The sequence below is a fragment of the Danio rerio genome, chromosome 8, assembly GCF_049306965.1.
Source record: "Danio rerio strain Tuebingen ecotype United States chromosome 8, GRCz12tu, whole genome shotgun sequence".
NCBI lineage: Eukaryota > Metazoa > Chordata > Actinopteri > Cypriniformes > Danionidae > Danio > Danio rerio.
In genome coordinates, this window is record NC_133183.1 from 24,736,645 (window position 1) to 24,757,500 (window position 20,856).

The window sequence follows — 20,856 nt, forward strand, 5'->3', positions numbered from 1 at the left end:
GGGAGGAGTTGTCGCACGAGGAGGGCTTAAGGAGACGGGAGGCCCTCCCCCGTGTCTCCTCCTCCTACATGTATTTCTTTAAAGGGCTTGGTGGGAGGACCCTTTGCCTGGATGCCCAGTCCTGGCCCTGCCCCTGTCACCCGGGCATGGAAACCTTCGGAAGGCTTATGAACCACTCCCGGCAAGGCAACAACGTGCGGCCCTTTGTGAAGCTTCTAACGCTGCCACAGGGGCCACGGGAGTGCGTTCTATTCCGCGCCCTTCAGGACATCTCCATGGGGGAGGAGCTGCTGCTGGACTACGGCGTTAGACGGGGGTCCTTCCGAGGAGAAGGCAAAAACTTAGATTGGCTGGACGACTGGGCGCGCAAGTCGCCAGCCACCTTTTTTTTTTTTTTTTTGTATAATTAGCACATCTTGGGTGTATCGCCTTTTCTTGTTGATTTGCTGAATGTGTCCTCAATTGTAAGTCACTTTAGACAAAAGAGTCTGCTAAATGTTAATGTAACTAGTGTAGATTCATAAGGTGGTGTTGCACATCAAGGTTTGCGCTTCATCATGCCCAGCATCCTAAAAAAGTCAGGTAAAAAAATTAAAATTTACCAACAGATCAAAGGAGAAAGGAGGAATTGGTTTAAGAGGAAAATACAAAATGTTTAAAAAAATAAAATAGCTTACCATGTACTCCCTCACTTAGGGGCTTTGAGGATGCATTCACACCTTTTTTCCACTGGTGATGTTCTAAATAACATGAAATGACAATTAGTAATTTACTAAATAATTAGTAGTTAAAATTACTAGTAATTTTTACTGTACATCATTTTAATGTGTGTATAGGCATCTAAAGGCATAGTACCTGGATGATCCACAGTCTCCTCAGCCAGATATGGGACTTTAGACGTTGAGCTGTAAACCTGTGTGGGAGAAAATAGATGTGAATGAGCAAATATTTAAAATAATAAAATATAATAATATACATAGCAAACTACTAAACTTAAAAATTTAAACGTGTTAGATGACCAAACAAATAAGCTTACATTAAATATGTCATCATGCTAGATGTCATCCTATTTAAGTGTCACATATGCTTGTCAAGATTTTTTTTTTTAAGTTAACAGGCTTCAATACAATTAAATAATAAATAACAATGTGCCAACACCACATTTTAATTAATATTATGTAAGTTATCAAAACTGGCATTCAAACTCGACAAACCGCTTGACACTCATTTAAAATAAAGACTATCAAATCAAATAAAAAATCAAATCACTTTTATTGTCACATTATCAGCAGCACGTGTGCTATGATGAGTGAAAAGCTTAGACTATTTTAACATGACTATTCATTACTACCAACGTTAGCAACTTTATTTTGGGGGAGTAAATATATACCAAGTATAAAATTTCACAGGAATGCAAAACAAACTATACATTTATCTGTCTATAATGTGGAAAAGACACAGGGAACATGGCAATTTCATAGCAATACTACACACAAACACAACATAGTATTACAAGAGAGTAACGTTACATTTATGATTCAAATGTTGTCACAGCCTCAGTATAAATCCATAAAAAGTACAAAAAAATCTCACCTGTGTGTCCACATTGGGGAAAGCTTTGTGCACGTTCGCAATTTGTACTGTAATCTTCATCTTTTGATTCCCATAATATGGCGCCGAGCTGTGAGTGATCGTTGTGGTTTGAATCTTCTTACTTCCTGTGTTGTTTTGAAACTGCGCATGTGCAGATATTACTCCACCTATTGACCAAAATGCAGTACTGCAGAAGCAACACAACTCCCTTTCATTCATGTTACATAAGCAAGCTGTTTAAATGTGAAAACTTACTTTTTCTATTTTTTTCCAACACAACACATAAGCGAATTGTTTAATTTAAACATAGTTACATTCTTTGGTCCAACTAAAGCCATAATTAATATTTTTGAGCATTCAAGTACAATTGCATACCAGACCAAAATAATGGTAGCACTTATGAGGAATGGTGATGCAAAATTCTTTTGATTTTTTTTTCACAGTAATTAAATTAAACATGGGCGAGGCAGTGGCGCAGTAGGTAGTGCTGTCGCGTCACAGCAAGAAGGTCGCTGGGTTGCTGGTTCGAACCTCGGCTCAGTTGGCGTTTCTGTGTGGAGTTTGCATGTTCTTCCTGCCTTCGCGTCGGTTTCCTCCAGGTGCTCCGGTTTCCCCCACAGTCCAAAGACATGCGGTACAGGTGAATTGGGTAGGCTAAATTGTCCTTAGTGTATGAGTGTGTGTGTGGATGTTTCCCAGAGATGGGTTGCGGCTAGAAGGGCGTAAAAACTTGCTGGATAAGTTGGCGGTTCATTCCACTGTGGCGACCCCGAATTAATAAAGGGACTAAGCCGACAAGAAAATGAATGAATAAATGAAACATCAAAAAAATATGTGCGTTTAATTAAATGTGTGTAAAATCTAATTTAATTAGATACAGACTCCAGAATGGGATGTCTGGTTATTGACCCAAATGTAAATGTACACACTCTCAGAGGATTTTCTTTCAGGTCTATGCAGCTGCCTTTAACAATGAAATATGTATACCAAACTGAAAATAATGTACAAAAAAATAAATATGCATGCAAGAATAATTTGTACATTCCTCAACATTTAAAAGACACTTTGCAAGGAAGTAAAATTTGACAAAGTGTAAAAAATAAAATATAGCCATGATCCCAAACATCAAAGCAGAAATATAGTGATTTTGAGGTTGCAATTCTCAATATCTGTGAATGTATCAAAACTTGTTCTGTGTTCACCTTCAGCTAAAATCATAGGTTTTGGAATGAAAGAACATGTTAAAAATAGCAGATGAAATAACTGCTATTAAGAAGCAAAACTGAACCCTCTTGGTTTTTTAGCAGTGTAACACATTCATCTAAACTGAGCACTAATCTAACAGAGCACACCATGGCACTCACCGAAGAGAGAGAGACAGAGAGAGAAATCAAATTAATTCTTCTCTTCAGAACAAGATAACAGATACATTGACTAGAACACGCTTCAAATTAGCAAAATAAAGACTATATTTTCTTAAGTGTTCATAAGACACTTGATATACTATAGAGTCAATCCAGGGCCATATATACTTGCAAAATAAAAATTGCAAACAAAAAATAAAGTATTGAGCAAAAAAATAATAAAATAAAATAAATAAATAAATAAATAAATGCAAATCTTTAAAAAATTGCAAAGAGAAAATTAATTTTTGTGAAATAAAAATTAAATTTGGAAACAAAAAAGAACTGCAAATAAAAATCAAACGGTGCAAATAAAAATACTAAAATATTTGCAATTAAATAAAAAAACTATACATTTTTATAGCCTTGCCTTTACAAAATGTGTCCACTCAATTGCAGTGCTCATTTGGATTTGCTTTTTAGTCAACTGTGAGTTTGCTATGCTGTTTTCACTTTTCATTTCACGTTTCTGTACGTTTCACTTTGTGGCCCTGATTTGACAAGGGAGTGGTGTCAAGGGAACTTGGCCATCTACGGCAGGCCCAGACCTATTGGACGGTAAGACCACCTTAGTGATACTGTGTCTCCAGTTGATGATGTCGCTTAAATGAAGGCAGGTCCGGGCCATTGACTGGACAGGTTTTGTAAAGGCTTGCTATAAAAATGTTTTGCTAATATATATAGTTTTTTATCGAATATTTTAGTATTTTTGCACTGCTTGATTTTTATTTGCAGTTCTTTTTTTGTTTGCAAATTAAATTTTTATTTCTCAAAAAATTATTTTCCCTTTGCAATTTTTAGAGATTTACCTTTATTTATTTATTTATTTATTTTTTGCTAAATAGTTTATTTTTTGTTTGCAAAACTTTCTTTTATTTGCATGTATTCTGTATATGGCCCTAGATTGACTCCATATTAGAATTTAATTCAGTCAAAACATTACAAAACATAAGGTGATCTTTTGTTTTGTTTTTATTAAAAAGAACCAGCATGTACAGTTGCATTATACAACAAAATCACTTCACATTCCTTAATAATAAGGATTAAATGAGAAAAGAAGAACAAAAAACACACACAAGGTGATTTTAGAGACAAACTGAATGTATGTTGAACGGCAATTATAAGGATCTTTGTGATCAGACAGTTCAAGACGAATGATTTTTTAGTATAAAATGGCACTTGACAAATTTGTGATCTTTCAAATTTCACGTGCATTTTGTTTTATTTACATATTTTATGACGTCATCCTGTTGTGAGCTGAGAAGGTAACCACTAGAGGGCAACACGTGTCCGTTTGTCAAGTTTAACAAGCGTTTGTTTAATGGATTTGCTACAGCAGCCAATAGTGACCCGCTTATATGGCACCTCTCTACAGCATAGTATATATAACAATAGTATAATATAATGACCATAATAATGAGACATCTTATTGTGGTGTAATGTCAAATTAATCAATCAGCTAAAGTTGTAATTCTAAATGTGTACTAATGTTTCAATAACATATGTTAAAGAATCAAATATGGAAGCTCAATCGTCATTCAATCATTAGTATTTGTGATTTATGTTAACATGAAACAAGAATTATTTTATCAAACGTAGCTACTTCAAATACTGTAATTTTTAAAAATGACACAACCACACTAATAGTGTTTATGTATTTTTACAATGTTTGTTTGTTGGCTGGACAGCACAAGATATAAACAATATGGTCTTATTATGATATATATATATATATATATATATATATATATATATATATATATATATATATATATATATATATATATATATATATATATATATATATATATATATATATATATATATTTTTTTTTTTTTTTTTTTTTTTTTTGGCCAAAATGTAACATCCATTAGTCCATAGTGTCCACATCAAATTAAATTGACAAAAATTATTTTCTTACAGAAAGCATATTAAACACAAATAAGTAAGTGCTTTAATGTTTTACCCTTCATTCTTCTGTGTAAAAGATATATTTATGTAAAAACGAAACAACATATTGAATCTTACTTGCACTTAAAAATATTTTAGTTGAATTCTATAAATGTATTTGAAACACATGAAAACTCCTCTTCATCTCTGAGACATAAATAAATCAAAGTTTAGATTGTTCCTAAAAGAATACAAACCAACTATGGGGAAAGCCCTAATCAGAAATAACTAACTATTCATACAGTTTTAACTCTTGAAATATGAATATTTTGTTAATATTATTAAAGTGTGAACCTTGAGTTGAGAGTAGGCATAATACTTGTGAAATAAAATCATTTGCAATAGGACTTCAGTAGCAGTGAAACCAAAAGGGCATCATGGTGTTTTCAAATGGAAGCATTGCCTTTGAGCAGGGCACTTAACCCACTGTTTCTCCAGGGAGAGTCTGTCTCTGCAATTACTCTAGTGTACATCAGAGGTTAACACTGGTTAATAATGGATAGCACTGTCTGAAATTTAGACCATTCTATAATGTGACGAAATATAATGAAAATACATTTGCTTGGTTAATCATTTAGATCATTTATGATAGAAATAACTCTCCATCTAAATGGGAGAATAATATGGTGGTGAAAGATGCAGCTCTATATTTCAAGATGCAGGGATTGATGCAAAATTACGGTTTATGTCTGAAATTATGAGCAGCTCCAGCGGTTTTGAGTTTATTTTGTATGCATATGAATTTAAAGGTGCTTAAGCATCAAACCAAACATGTTCAATTTGGTACATGCATGCATGCAGTGATTACAGTGACTTACTGCATAGATTGAGAGTATGCCATAGGAATGCAGGAGGAAATCATTTACAGTCAAAAAGCTTCAAGAAGATTTTAATGTATGTCAAGTGCAGGTAACATCTTCCCTATGAAACACTGATAAGGGCTTGACAAGCTGACCTTCAAAATAGTGCATTCATTCCTATTCATATATTTATATTTACTTTGTTTTATTGGGCGTTTTATGCTATACTATAATTTTTTTAGTGCAAAATAATGGATTAGATTGGATAGGTTGATGTAAGATTGTCATTTATTCACATGGCTGACAGACAAAAAATGGGTTTATCTTCAGGTATTTTGAAAAGTATATATTTCATGATAAATATTAATTTTGAATCTTTCATCAATATATTCAATATATTCAATAGATCAATATATTGTTATATTGTTTCATTTTACATAAATGTTTCTGTTACATAAAATAAAACATAAAACATGTTTCACCCATAGATTTAGATATTTTTTTAAACACAAAGTTTATTTGAAACATTAAGCATTTTACTTTCATTCAATATAAGTTTTTTGTTTGTTTGTTTGTTTGTTTGTTTAGTTTTGTTAAAAAATAATAACATTTGTAATATTAATTTAATGGTGACACCAAAAAGGGAAGTCTTGTCTTTGATACAGACTTACATTAAACTGCAAATGTATGCAAATCCCATCCATTACACTTCTTTCTTCACTGTATTTTTGTAAAATGTAAATATTCTTTCAATGTATTTCAGTCTTATTGATTGGAGCTCAAAGTTGGATGTTTTTCTTTGCTGTTTATCCCTCTTCCTCGTTTGTGCTATTTGTAAATTGTTAAATTGACATAAAGATGAAATGTTGAACAACTGATGCTCTCACATTCTACGAGAGCACGAGGACGCGCGTAGTGGCAGCGCGAGTGCGCTCGCGCGCGCCCGTGTTTGTTCATGTGTAGACTGATCCACTGCGTTGGAAAATGAGCAAAGACTCGCCCACATTTTCTGTCGACGCTCCATAAAATCGTTAGCCCAACATCCCTGCCTTTAATAAGTTTCTAGGCTGCCTGTCCCTTTAAACGAGTCGTTTTTCTTTAATCCTGAATTGATGGCTTAAATGCGGAGATAGAGAATAGAGGGTGAGCAATATTTATCAGCGCTTTATATCGTTATTTTTTGTACCAAAAGCATTGAAAGTTTGTTTTCTTTGAAGACCGGATCTAAATGACGCTTTTTAATTTTTAAATCACCTGAATGCAACTCCACTGATTCAGAATGACAAGCTTTTAGGAGGAGACACACAGCATCTTTGGATTTATTCCAGGATCGTACAACTTTCAAAGACAAAAAACACATTTTGGAAATATGTCTCATAAATTTGAGTGAAGAAACTGTCGTGAGGATCATGTGTTTGGCTCCAATGAGGTCAAAGTGACAATCTCCGTCATGTATGAGGAGAACCGTAAAAGTAAGTTTTATTTTGTCATGTTTTATGAATATTAAGTCTGATTTTATGTATATTTCGTTGATTATGCTGTTAAAAGACAACCTAGTGTTACTTGTGTCAGTGTCTAGTCCATATAAATTATGCACTAATTTTTTATTAAGTTCAGTTTACATGCTGACTTACTATAGTCGTCGATTGTATTTAGTGTAGGCAGCTAAATAGATCAGTATTTCTCACACAAAAATAAATACACTGACCAGAGGGGAAAAAAAAAATTGTTAATTTTGCTTTTTGTTGGGTTTCTTAAAATAATGTTTAGCTGTAATGTAAAGTAAATGTGTGATTTACGTTGTTAAATATATTTTCCTAAAGACTTTTAATTTATTGGGCATAATAAAGTAACCCACATTTACACATTAACTGGTTTTTACTCTAGCTTTTTTGCTTTCTTGTTAAAATGACTGGCTAACCACACCTCATTTGTCAGGATAATTGACAGTTATTCTAATTAAAGGAACACAAAATATATTACATGTTAATTATAATGCAAGATGAGGGTTTTCAGCCTTGAGCTCTGTTACGATCAAATTATGAATTTATTTTTCCAATTTATTTTTCCTGTTCACAGCACCAGATGTTTCACTGCCAAAGGGTCATTTTCAGAGCATAACCTGCACATGCGCTTTATGATGACTTTCTGATTACAGGCAACCTGCAATTACAGATATCATTTGACGTCCATCATAGCCAAGTAACCCCAGCTCTGCAGGTTAATGCACACAGCAGAGCATAATACAGGTCTCTGGAGACAGCAAATGAATATTCTGCTGGTAGTACGTTTAATTAAATGGGCCTCTAATCTTTGATCCCTAACTAGCTCAAGAACCAAATCCTACTTCTTTAGAAACAAGCCTGCACATGAGAGATGCTGTGCATGTCTCTTTGCACAGGCTTTTAGAACGCTTTAGGACACTTTTTTGGGAAAAACTAAGGGCAGGTGTTTTTGCCTTTCAATTAAAGAAATAATGAAATATTTCAAAAACTACTAAATAAATGTATTATTTACAATGTGTTTACATTTTCTAGTTTGTAAATGTGCCATTTTGAGTGATATAGTATTAATTGATAGGCCATAGAGTACAGTTATTAAAATGTACAGCTGCAGCTAGTAAAAAAGTATAATTCTGTTGTAAAATTAAGCACCTCATAGCTGATTGGTTTGATACATGGCTTGCAATTTTTCAATTCCTATGAGAGAAATGAAAAATACTATAAGAACCAGCACTGCTCACATAGTTGATGGGCACTAATGCTGTTTATTGTATTCTCATCACATGTTTAAATGAATGCCTATGTATCTTTGGGATGCACCCCATAGAGCATTCAAGCAAATACACAAAAGAGAATGCTTAAAAGCAGAGGACTGAATTTACCAGGCACTCATTCTGGGGTGCATTTCCCAAACAATGATATAACTCGCAGCTGAACTATCATAGTATGATGCATTGTTTGGGAAAAGAATGATGTAGTGATGAGTGTTTCCCTAAACTCGTAGTTTCTCTGTTGCAGATCCATCGTTTTAACCATGTTAGTTATAACTTAAAATGCCCATAATGATGCTCTAAAGTAAACGGAGTGGTAACAACTTCTTCAGAGCAGGACCCCATAATTTCTTTGTGCAAATTTTATCGTTTTACACGCACATGCATTTAAAAAAATGCAATATTAGTTTTGGTAAAAATATGCACTCGTTTTCCATATTAACTGAAATATATGTAAACGTACGGCACATATAGGGCCTATGTTTCCATTACAAATACTATTGAAAACATTACATATTCTATTCTAAAACATTAAATCACTTACAAAAAGCTAACACGTATTCTAACCTCACATATAAATCATAAAAATAAATAAATAATGAGGCTATTTATTAAGAAATGAAATTTAATATTTATAATTTATTAGGAAATTAAAGAAATCATACTTTAATAATGATGATGATGATGATTATTATTATTATTATTAAGAAGGATATTGTTTATTTATTCATTTTTTGAAAAGTCTACTTTTACAACTTAATACCCACTCAAAAATGTTTTTCACTTGTTCAAACTACTTAAAATGAACTGAAACAACACAATTCTTGATAATTCATTGGGACAACTTATTTTTTATGTTCAATCCACAAATTACACCTAAGAGAGATGTTTTTTTTTAATCAATCCAAGTTTAAATGTTAGCGTGTTCTAAATCAGGGGTGGCCAACCCTGTTCCTGGAGAGCCACCTTCATGCAGATTTCAGTTGCTACCCATATCAAACACACCTGCCTGTAATAATCACGTTGTGTTCAGGTCCTAATTAATTGGTTCAGGTGTGTTTGATATGGGTAGCAACTAAAATCTGCAGGAAGGTGGCTCTCCAGGAACAGGGTTGGCCACCCCTGTTCTAAACGAATAGGGTATAGGGGGGATAACTGGGAGTAGAACACAGCTAGGAACTATGTTTCTAACTACAGCTCCAGAGGTGTAGTTGCAAGCGTATTGACGGGAGCCCTGGGCCCAAATATCTCTGAGCTCAGGGTTGTCTCCCGGAACAGCATGCCAAACCTGCTATAATGCTAAGCATATCTAAGTGTGAACTCTTGAAACTTGCGACCTTAGTTAGCTAACGACGGTTTTCAGAAACACACCCCTGACTGGAATGGCAGATTGGTTTGTACCATTTTTATTATTATTATTATTATTATTATTTAGGTACAATTGTGGTATCATAGTACTGTTACTTTTTACAACTTGCAAAACATATTGGAGCTAAAGTTCCAATTAATAGTGATGATATTTTTGTTTTAAACCAAAAAACAAAACAAAAAAAAACAATCAAAATCTGTATACTCTTTTTATATTCTGGGTTCGTTTAGACTATAAGAACAATACTTTTGTAACACTCATAACTTAATTCATGAATGAATGAATGAATGAATAAGTAAAATTAAAGCTTTGAATGTTACAATGTTTTAATCATCATATTACTGCATTTATCACTATTATTAATTTAAAAAATTAGATTTTAAAGAGAGAAATTAGAATCTAGATTAGAATTGTTTCAAATCACACATGTACACCAAGTAAGAGAGAGAGGAGACATTTTATGAAATTTGTCTGTGTATTAACTACAATGAAATTGAATTACATTAAAACAACATAAATATGACTTTTGAAGGGCACCTGTTTGACTCCCTTTTCAAGATTTAAGATAAGTATTTTGTGTCTCCAGAATGTATCTGTAAAGTTTAAGCTCAAAACACCCATCAGATCATTTTGGAAGGGCACTTTCTATCCAAGACTAAAAAGGGCATGTGCACTGCACAGGTTAAGCCCTATGTGTGCACGTGCCTGCTCACACAGATAAACTTCACAGTGACAGACAAGAATGAAGCTGATCTCCCTTACTACAGTAAGGTTATGTAATTTATTTGTTGTGGAGTTAATTTAAGCCTTTCTGCAACGATGAGTTGCACACAATGTCGTTATACAGTTTGCTTGCATGTAAGTGCACATTTAGCTTTGCAGTGTTTTTGCAAAAAAATTGTGACCAAATACACGTTAATATCCACTACTTTATGGATATCCATTATGTTAATGTACAAAATAAATCTGATTTAAATCCAAAAACCAGGATTGAAGCATCTTCTTTTATAATTGTACTGACATGCAGCTGTGGTGATGAATTACGTTGCGTTTTTACTTTATTTATTACAAATATGAACTTATCTATATTTGTTTTAAACTTTTAAAACTCATTCTTGAGGTGCAGATGATTGCATAGAGTAAAACAAATCTTTTAATCCCAGTTGCTTTTAGCACGTTCTGTCTTGTTGATATGATTACACACTTTACTATGGAGTCATGTTAATATGTGGCTGTCAGTCAATTTGGTGGGCGGGGAACCGCACTCCTACATCACGTTGTGGTCGGCCTCAGAATTGCAGTGATTTGGATCCCATTTTTATCTCAGGAAATTTAAAAAAGATTCTATCACTCCAATATGACTGTGGACACACTATACTTACATACAGTTCTGTCTAAACAGCTTACAAAAGTTGATTTTCATCATAGGTGCCCTTTAAAAGTTTTCAAACTAAAGAAATTGATTTAAATTTTTTACTTCAGTTTACTTCAGGTTTGTCAATAGACATACAAATATGTTTAGCATTGAAATTTAGTCTTTTAGATGTAAATTTGTATTTAATTGAACACAAAAAAAAGAGTCTGATGCCTTATTGTACTCTATACATACACACATTTGTATTTGGTTATACCTATGAAAAAAATTATTCCTTTACTAAAATCTTAGCATTTTTGTGTATCTTTGGGTTCAAAATAGACTAAAAGTGTAAGTTTAATATTTTTCTGTGTGTGAGAATCCTTTAGCAGTCATTGAGTTTTTAGATCATGCCAGTATTATGGTGGTGAATTATGGATGCAAATGAAATGACATGTTCTTGCCTTTGTGTTCAGTTTTGTTTACTCATTACATTCAGAAACAAGCGATAGAAATGAAATAACTTTAAATTTTAATCTTGCCCATTTGAAATTAAATGCTCAAAAAACGATACCATGATTGAAACCCATTTGTCTTTAAATGAAAAACTGAGTTTGTTGGCTTGTGTTTCCATCACAATGAGCGCCACACAGAGCTAACGCAGCCTAAACAAAAACTCATCCTCCATAATACCTTATTTTAATGACATGCTAAATTGCCCCCTCCATTTCCATTTGGAGCGTGTCTTTATCAGCGCAGAGCAGCAGTCATGATAGCTCACTTTACAAACGTCACACAGGAGTTTATTTCTCCCTCCCGCCTGCCCATTTTAAATGTTCAATGAAAGTACTGATTGCCCTTATCTCCGCCTGATAGGATTCCCTTGCGGTCTCACTGAGGTCTTATGCACATAATAAAGTTATAATTCGCTATCAGAACAGCGTCTTCTCAATCTCCCCCCCACTCTCTCTCTCTCCTCCACCTACCATGAGTCTCTCTTTTAGCTGTCGGCTAGCCGTGTGCTAGCGGCTGACATCATGAATCCACAGGTACTCACATATGAAACCGCTGGCCCAGAATCCCGCTCTGCACCCCCTCTCGCAGTGGGAAGTAGGTCACAGCTGTTACTGTGTGGTTCTCCTCACCTAAAGCAGAGCCTTCCTTTTCATCACACACTATATTGAGGCAGATTAGAAAGATTTGCCTTTATCTCACTCGCCCTCTTTGGTTTGACTAAAGATTTTCGTAGTATTTTGTTACTTCGGTCTTTAGGGCTCCAACCTTCCTGCTGTCCAGATGATGAGGATAAAACCTAGTAAAATGGGCTGAACTATTATTATACTCTGTACCAGGTTATATCAAGCAGATGTGACGTAAATCAATGGCTCAACAATAAAAATGAGCCTCTGGCGTCAAGTGTGAGTGCATTTAGGGACAGTTGACAGAACTAATGTGTGTTAATGACTTTAATGACAACACTTCACATTACTGATTTTATTCTTTCACGTAAACTGAAAAAATGGTTCATTGGATTTACAAATATTTTTTTTTTTTTAGGGTAAGTGGTTGCAAACAATTTATATGGGCTGAATTTAAACAAACAAATTAAGTTTAGTCATTTTCCTTCGGATAGTCCCTTTATACATCAGGGGTCGCCACAGCAGATTAAACTGCCCAAATAAATTAAACATTACTCAATTTTATTTGTTTGTTTAAATTCAGTCCATATAAATTATTTTCAACCAGTTACTTAAAAAAAAATTATTATTCATTGGATTGAATTATTTTATTTAAGTGTTAGATGGTCGCAGCCTCCGGAACATAATTCTTGACTTCTGTCATTCACTTATATGAACTTTTAACTGTAAAAAAAGAGCTTGTTATTCTGATACATGTTGCAAACTGGTATTTTTAAATATTATTTTATTTTTATGTGTTGTCAAAAATATTCATAGGCCGGTATAAGATTCTGACGGTATGATAACCTTGGATAAAATATCACTGCTTTACGGTATTGTGATTACTGCTCTAATATATGGTCTTTTTAAATGTCTGGGTAAAAAACTAAAACTTTTTTCCCTTTGGACACAATATATCAATTAATTAATTAATTTTCTTGTCAGCTTAGTTCCTTTATCAATCTGGGGTCGCCACAGCAGAATGAACCGCCAACTTATCCAGCACATTTTTACGCAGCGGATGCCCTTCCAGCCACAACCCATCTCTGGGAAACATCCACACATTCACAAACCGGAGCACCCGGAGGAAACCCACGCAAACGCAGGGAAAACATGCAAACTCCACACAGAAACGCCAACTGAGCCGGGGATTGAACTAGCGACCTTCTTGCTGTAAGGCGACAGCACTACCTACTGCGCCACTGCATCGCCCAATATATCAATATATACCAATATATTAATAATTTATTTTAAAAAACATTTAAAATATTTTGGAGCATTAAACATGTCAGGTTAAGTAATTCAAATCAATCATTGACTTCTGCTGTCTTCATTAGTTTTAGTTTTAAAAACACAGACTTCTTTACAATTTAAAACAACATCTTTGGATATATTTTGTGCTGGAGATAATGTTGTCCTAAAAAACAAAACAAAAGGGTAAATAAAAAATCGTACACATACTTTATGAACGTTATAGCAGAGCATTTTGGTGTTTTTAAAACCTTGACTTTTCCAAACCACGGTATACCTTAAAAACGGTTATTGTTCCATGCCTGGTCATAAACGCACTGATTTGTAGAGCAAGTACTGTAGTTTGACCATTAGCTGCTGTTTGTTTTTCCTAGTAATTTTTGCCCATATAGGCAAAGGAATCTGAAGTCTTCAAGCAATCTCAGAAAAGAACTGCATTGTAAAATGTGGTCATTATAAATGAGTAATGAAATTAGCAGGACATCTAGCAGTATGATGCAGTATAATGTCATGGAATTTGACAAATTTAATGCCTGTACACCTAATCAAATTGCAATGTTTTCTAGTGGCTGTCCAAATGAATAGATATGTAGATAAGTTGGAAAATGTCAGCAGGTGGGAGAGAAGGTAACAACATAAAAATGAAAGGATGCTTACATTAATGTAACTGAAAAGCTTAATTTGATGCACAGTTTAGGAAAAAGGTAAATTGGGTAAGCCACAATTGTCCATAGTATGTTTGCGAATGAGTGTGTATGTGTTTTCCATCAATGGGGATCCACTGTGTAAAACAGTTCCTGGATAAGTTGGTGGTTCATTCTGCTGTGGAGACTCCAGATTAATAAAGGGACTAAGCCAAAAAAAAATGAATGAATGATGAATGTTATAATATTGTGGGCAGCATGGTGGCACAGTGGGTAGCGCTCTTGCCTCACAGCAAGAAGGTCACTGGTTCGAGCCTCGGCTGGGTCAGTTGGCATTTCTGTGTGGAGCTACCATGTTCTCCGTGTTTGCGTGGGTTTCTTCGGATGCTCCGGTTTCCACCACAAGTCCAAAGACATGCAGTAATCTTAATTGTCTGTAGTGTATGTATGTTGTGATATGTTATAATGTTATAATATTTGTTATAATAGAAATATAATGTAATTAAATTCTGTACTGGTGAAGCTGAATTTTAAGCATCATTACTCCAGTCAAGTTCTTTCAGAAATCATTATAATCATTATATTAACAATCATCAATATATTAACAATCGTTTTTCTTTTTAAAAATAGTCAAACAAACAAAATGATTTAAAGCTGATGTCACAACCTTTCAAGAAGAGTGGCTGTGTCACCCACTGAGCATGCATTTGTTAATTTTAGCTCTGTGGCTGGTTGTTTGCTGTGTCATCCACATATGACCCTTCATTAAGTGACTAAAGCTCTGTCTTTAGGGAATGGGTACTCCAACGAGGAAGAGGAAGGTGGTGGTGAAGCGGAAGAGGAGGAGGAGGAGGGTGGAGAAGGAGGAGGAGGAGGTGACGAAGGCGATAAGGAAGAGAAGGATGAATGGGACGAGGAGGATCGACCGAAGATGAACCGCACAGAAACGCTCATGTCCACCACCAGCTCTACTGCAACACAGAAGAAGAAGAGTCAGCATGTGAAGAAGCAGGTTCAGGGGTCCAACCAGGTCCAGCGTGCACCCAGAGCTCTTTACTGCCTTAAACTGAACAACCCCATCCGCAGGGCTGCCCTTCACCTTGTGGAATGGAAGTATCCATTTACAATTCTGTCAATGTGCACAAACAAAGCTTAAACTACGACAGATAGAGAAGTGCAGAAATGATAAACAGAACCTGCAAGAAAAATCACTGTTGCTTCCTTTGATATTTACTTTTGGCTTTTTTAACAGATTTGAAGGGATAGTTCACGCAAAAATAGAAATACCTCATCATTTACTTACACTCAAATGGTTTTAAACGTCTTTTTTTTTAACACAAATGAAGGTATTCTGAAGAATGTTGGAAAAATGCAATCATAGGAAATCAATAGCTTTTTTCCCACCATGTTTGGTATATCTTCTGTAGTGGTCAACACATTTGGACAAAACGAAGCATGAGTTAATAATGACAGAATTTTCATTATGAGGTGAACTGTGCCTTTAATAAGAAAAATAAGTGGCAAACATATCTTGACAATAATTTCATGACAACATAAACTCACACCCAAACATTAATTCAAAATACATCTACAATGTTCAGCATAATTGAGTAGATCACGTTTAAAAATAAATATATTTATCTATTTCTCAGTAAAGATATGCAATATGTTTTTGTGCATTTAAACAGATTTATTAAACAAAAATATTTATTAAGATTATATTTTAGTCACCAAACATTTTTAGAAATTGAAAGATATTACAATTAAATTCAAGCAAAATATCACCAAAAAAATTACAAGCTACAAAATTTCAACTTAATTTGTCAATTTTCTTGCTTCTCTTAATATTTCCTCTTTTTTAAAAATTGTATTTAATATTTTTCTATAACATAAATTTGAGTGTACCAGTTTTTTGGACTGTTATCATAAGTTATTTTGTTAGATAAGCTCCGGATTTGGCTTCAGTACTGACTAAACTAATGTATATAAACAATTACAATATTGCATAGCTTCCTATTAAAAATATGAAAAGATAGATTTGTGAGGGATTTATTTATATATGCTGAGCACTGTAAGCTTCATTTATTTTGCTGAGCAAAATGTTAAAGTACTGTCAAGTATCATCTTTTTCTCTTAGCAGCAAATAATGATGACTGGAAACTTTTGATTTAAACTAAACTAATGGTTTAATGAAGTTGTTTGTTGTACACTGAAAACACAGAAAACACGCACTCGTTAGTTAGCATACTGTACATACGCCCTCTTAGTTGTGCTAAGCATCATAGGAATTTAGCTCTTAAAGCTGAAAAGTGTATTTAAATATCAAAGGAATCATTTTACATTACGGCTATAAAAACAATAATGAAACCATAAATAATCATTCTCATATTGTTCTAATGTGTCATATATACATGCTACTTGTTTTTCAAAATTTATCAAAAATGATTTATATATGAATATGACATATAATATTATTTATTATATGACATATAGCCTATATTTCTGAGGTCTAGGAAACATTTCCAGGTGTTGATGAATTGGCTACTATATGTTAATACTTTACATTTAAGTACAGCACTTTTCTTTTTAGTTTTTAAGAACATTTACCTACCATTTTTAACTTTTAAAAGCCCATTTTAATTTAAATGTTGACAGTTTTAGTTTTTTGTTTGTTTTTTTTACATATAAGCACAGTATAGTGTTAACGTTCAGACTATTTATATCGTTTAAAATGGCTAACAATAATAAATATTCGTAATAATAGAAATTAATCTGCCATGTTTTAGAACTGTGCAGAGCTGTAGCTGCTTTACTGGGCTTACTACGCTACTGTATTTCAATACTGCTCATTATGGCGGTTCTTGGAAAGACTTTTTTTTTTCTGAGGTGGTATTAGATGAAGAAAGTTTGAGAACCACTGGTTAAGAACAAATGTAATTTCCATTAATTGATAAAAAAAACATTGGAAAAGTTAAGGGAACCCACAGAAATTTATTCTTACAAGTTCTGACGTTATTTCTGAACCACTATATTATGTAAATTGTGAAGCCTTCTAATTTATCATTCTTTATTTTAAACTCAGCTGACTGTTGAATGTAGTGCACACTAATAAGATCATGCTTCCCTTAACATGTGACCCCAGACCATTTGATATCTTTATTCTCCTGGCCATCTTCGCTAACTGTGTAGCTTTGGGGGTCTCCAAGCCTTTTCCAGAAGATGACTCCAACGCCACAAACCATGACCTCGTAAGTACTGAAAGAGAGAGTTGAATTGGGATGGTTTATTGACAGCAATAGAATGCTTTGGTCACAAACATTAATGGTCAGTTCCTGTAGTAGGATGTTGGATGTCTTAAAGTTGTTCTTGTATATTGATTTAAAGTGGCTGTTTTTGTGTATTTTCCAGTCTGGATCTTTTTTGTAAACAAGTTATTTTGGATAATTTGTGACATTGAAATGATTCAGTAGTTCACCCAGGTAACGCTCATTAATAATGTTTATTGACAGATATGTATTCCATATGTATTTCAGATGCATATATATATATATATATATATATATATATACACACACACACAACAGTTGTCTGGTTTCTTAAATCTGATTGGCTGATAGTCGTGCGATATTCTGGAATATCAGAACTCCTACAGCCTTTTTACCCTTTGTGTATTACTCTGCCACATACAGCCAGCAAAAAGCAGACACTACAGATCTAAAGTTTAAAAGATGCTTGCTCAACTGTTTAACTGTCAGCTTATGATTTGAATCCAATGTGGAAAAAAGTAGTTCCTCATACAAAAGGGTTTTTGAAACTCTTAGTGTTTGATTTTGTTTTTATATACACAATTATGCCATCAAACTGTTGTATAAACGCAATATCACACTCGTAGCAGTGCGATATGGCTGTATATGGGCACTGGTGGGGACAATAAGGATGCACGCCTCCTACCAGTGCCGATATACAGCCATATCGCACTTCTACTCGTGTGATATTGCTCATATATATATATATATATATATATATATATATATATATATATATATATATATATATATATATATATATATATGGTAATAAGGGTGTATTTTTATTATTGTGTTGCTCGAATAATCAAATGTTGCTTCTTATTTTTACCCAATTGCTGCCAAATGATTGATTTTGGTTGATGTTGATCTTCATCTGCAGTGTTGCTTTTTGTCACACTATGATGTCATACCCTGCTAAAAAATCCAGCTTAAACCAGCCTAGCTGGTTGGGTGGTTTTAGCTGGTCGACCAGGCTGGTTTTAGAGGGGTTTTGGCCACTTCCAGGCTGGTTTCCAGCCATTTCCAGCCTGGTCTTAGCTGATCAGGCTGGAAAATGACCAGCTAAATCCAGCAAAAACCAGCTTGACCAGCCTGGTTTAAGCTGGACATAGCTGGTTTTGGCTGGACTCCCAGCCTGCTAGGCTGGTCAAGCTGGTTTTAGCTGGTCATCTCCCAGCCTGACCAGCTAAAACCAGGCTGGAAATGGCTGGAAACCAGCCTGAAAGTGGCCAAAACCCCTCTAAAACCAGCCTGGTTGACCAGCTAAAACCAGCCAACCAGCCTAGGCTGGTTTAAGCTGGATTTTTCAGCAGGGTATATTTAAACCAAATCTGAAACAAGCTATTTTGGCATTGTGGTTTCAACAAAAGCTGTTTTGGGAATACCAAGCTCTGAAAGTTGAATGTTTTCATAGTACATAGGCCTCTTCAGTATAACCTATAGACTACACTAACTGACAAAAGCCTTGTCGTCGTTCCCAGTTTTAAGAGCAACAAATCATAACTTGACTTCTAGTTGATCATTTGGAAATAGGAACTGCATTCCAGTCAACACAAAGACCTATTGGAACCAGCATTGAACCAAGATTCTAATAGAAATCAGTAAAGTTTGGTGAAGGAAAAATCATGGTTTGGGGTTGCATTCAGTATGGGGTGTGCAAGAGATCTGCAGAGTGGATGGCAACATCAACAGCCTGAGGTATCAAGACATTTGTGCTGCCCATTACATCACAAACCACAGGAGAAAATTCAGCAGGATAGCGCTCCTTCTCATACTTCAGCCTCCACATCAAAGTTCCTGAAAGCAAAGAAGGTCAAAGTGCTCCAGCCTAGCAACCAGCCATGGAAATTATTGAGCATTTCTGGGAGGAGGTATTGAAGATGAAGCCAAAGAATCTTGATGAACTCTGGCAGTCCTGCAAGAACACTTTCTTTACCGGACGACTTTATTAATAAGTTATTTGAGTCATAGCAGAGATGTATGGATGCAGTCCTCCAAGCTTATAGGAGTCATACACAACATTGAATATTTTTCCACTGGTCCATGACTTTATTTTCTGTACTGTACATTATTCCTGTTAAGTGACAAGACTTTTGTCTTAGCAAAGTCAGACCTTACTGTCCTAATTAAATAATTAATAATTAAAATAAGTGTAATCTAGAGGCCTTTGCCTTTCATATAAGCCACTTCTGATACCAAATGATCAACTAAAAGACAAGTTATTACTTGTTGTTTCTAAAAATTGGATAGGCGACAAGACTTTTGTCAGGTAGTGTATACAGTATCCCAAAAGAACAAGATCAATTTGGACTCTTTTAATAAACAAAAACTATGAGAAACATTTCATTTCACCCTCTTATTCAAGTCAGCTGCTGGGTTAATGCATACAATGTACAGTCGCCACCAGAGAGATCCAGAAGGTGTTTCCCTTCCCAGGTGTTGTTTCATAATCAGATGTATTGGGATGGTGCCCAGAACAGAGTATTGACCGAATTCTTGCTGACCCATTTGGGCGGTTTGTTATGGATGGCAGGTGCAGTCAGGATGCACACCAAGCTAAAGTTAGTGGAATTCACCTGTCACCTTTGTCTGCATCCTTATGGTTTTTTCAGCTTTGATTCATGATTTCCCAGCATTTCCTGTTTTAGCGCCCCATTTTGCTCTTTCAATCACATACCTTTCATGCCTCAATTTCAGTCTCAATCTGTTTATAAAGCACAATTAAAAACAATTTACAATTAAAAACAAACGGATAAAAATATAAATATAGACCATGCAAACAACACACAGCAAATAACATCACAAGCCATTTGCCATAGTGAAAATATGTTTTTAACTGTGATTTAAAAATATGTAATGTTAAATCGGTAGCATGTCTACATTCTCTGTTGTCAAAAAATATGTTAATTTTTTTTTAAATATTAATAGTGAATGGTAATGAATGGTACATAAGTATACAAAATGTCGACTCTCTGAATATACACAGAAATGCTCATTGGAGGCATTGGCCTGAAGCAAGAGTTTTATCATGTGACTCACTTCAGCGACACTATTTTGAGTCCTACTTTTGTCCCAATGTCAGATATACTAGAAGCTTTGTACTTTAAATATTACAATTTAAAAATCAGGTGCCATTTTGAGGTGAAAATCCTTTTTGATGTTTGATAATGCGGTTTTACTCTGTAATCCCCCTCATCTCCTACAACCTTTCATTTTAGTAATCCATCATCAG

At 34.4% G+C, this 20,856-nt stretch overlaps 1 protein-coding gene across 2 annotated transcripts in view; it reads left to right on the top strand.

Annotated features, from left to right (window-relative positions):
• Positions 1–6,687: 6,687 nt before the first annotated feature.
• cacna1fb (calcium channel, voltage-dependent, L type, alpha 1F subunit) overlaps positions 6,688–20,856 on the top strand; it is a 76,139-nt gene continuing 61,970 nt past the window's right edge. Inside the window, exons 1-3 of one of the 2 annotated variants that reach the window (NM_001324496.1) lie at positions 6,688–7,219; positions 15,108–15,429; positions 17,459–17,564. In NM_001324496.1, the coding sequence (NP_001311425.1) occupies positions 7,198–7,219; positions 15,108–15,429; positions 17,459–17,564 (450 nt within the window). In that variant the 5' untranslated portion in view covers positions 6,688–7,197. The remainder of the gene's footprint in view (positions 7,220–15,107; positions 15,430–17,458; positions 17,565–20,856) is intronic. The other variant, XM_021478267.3, reaches the window with a different exon arrangement.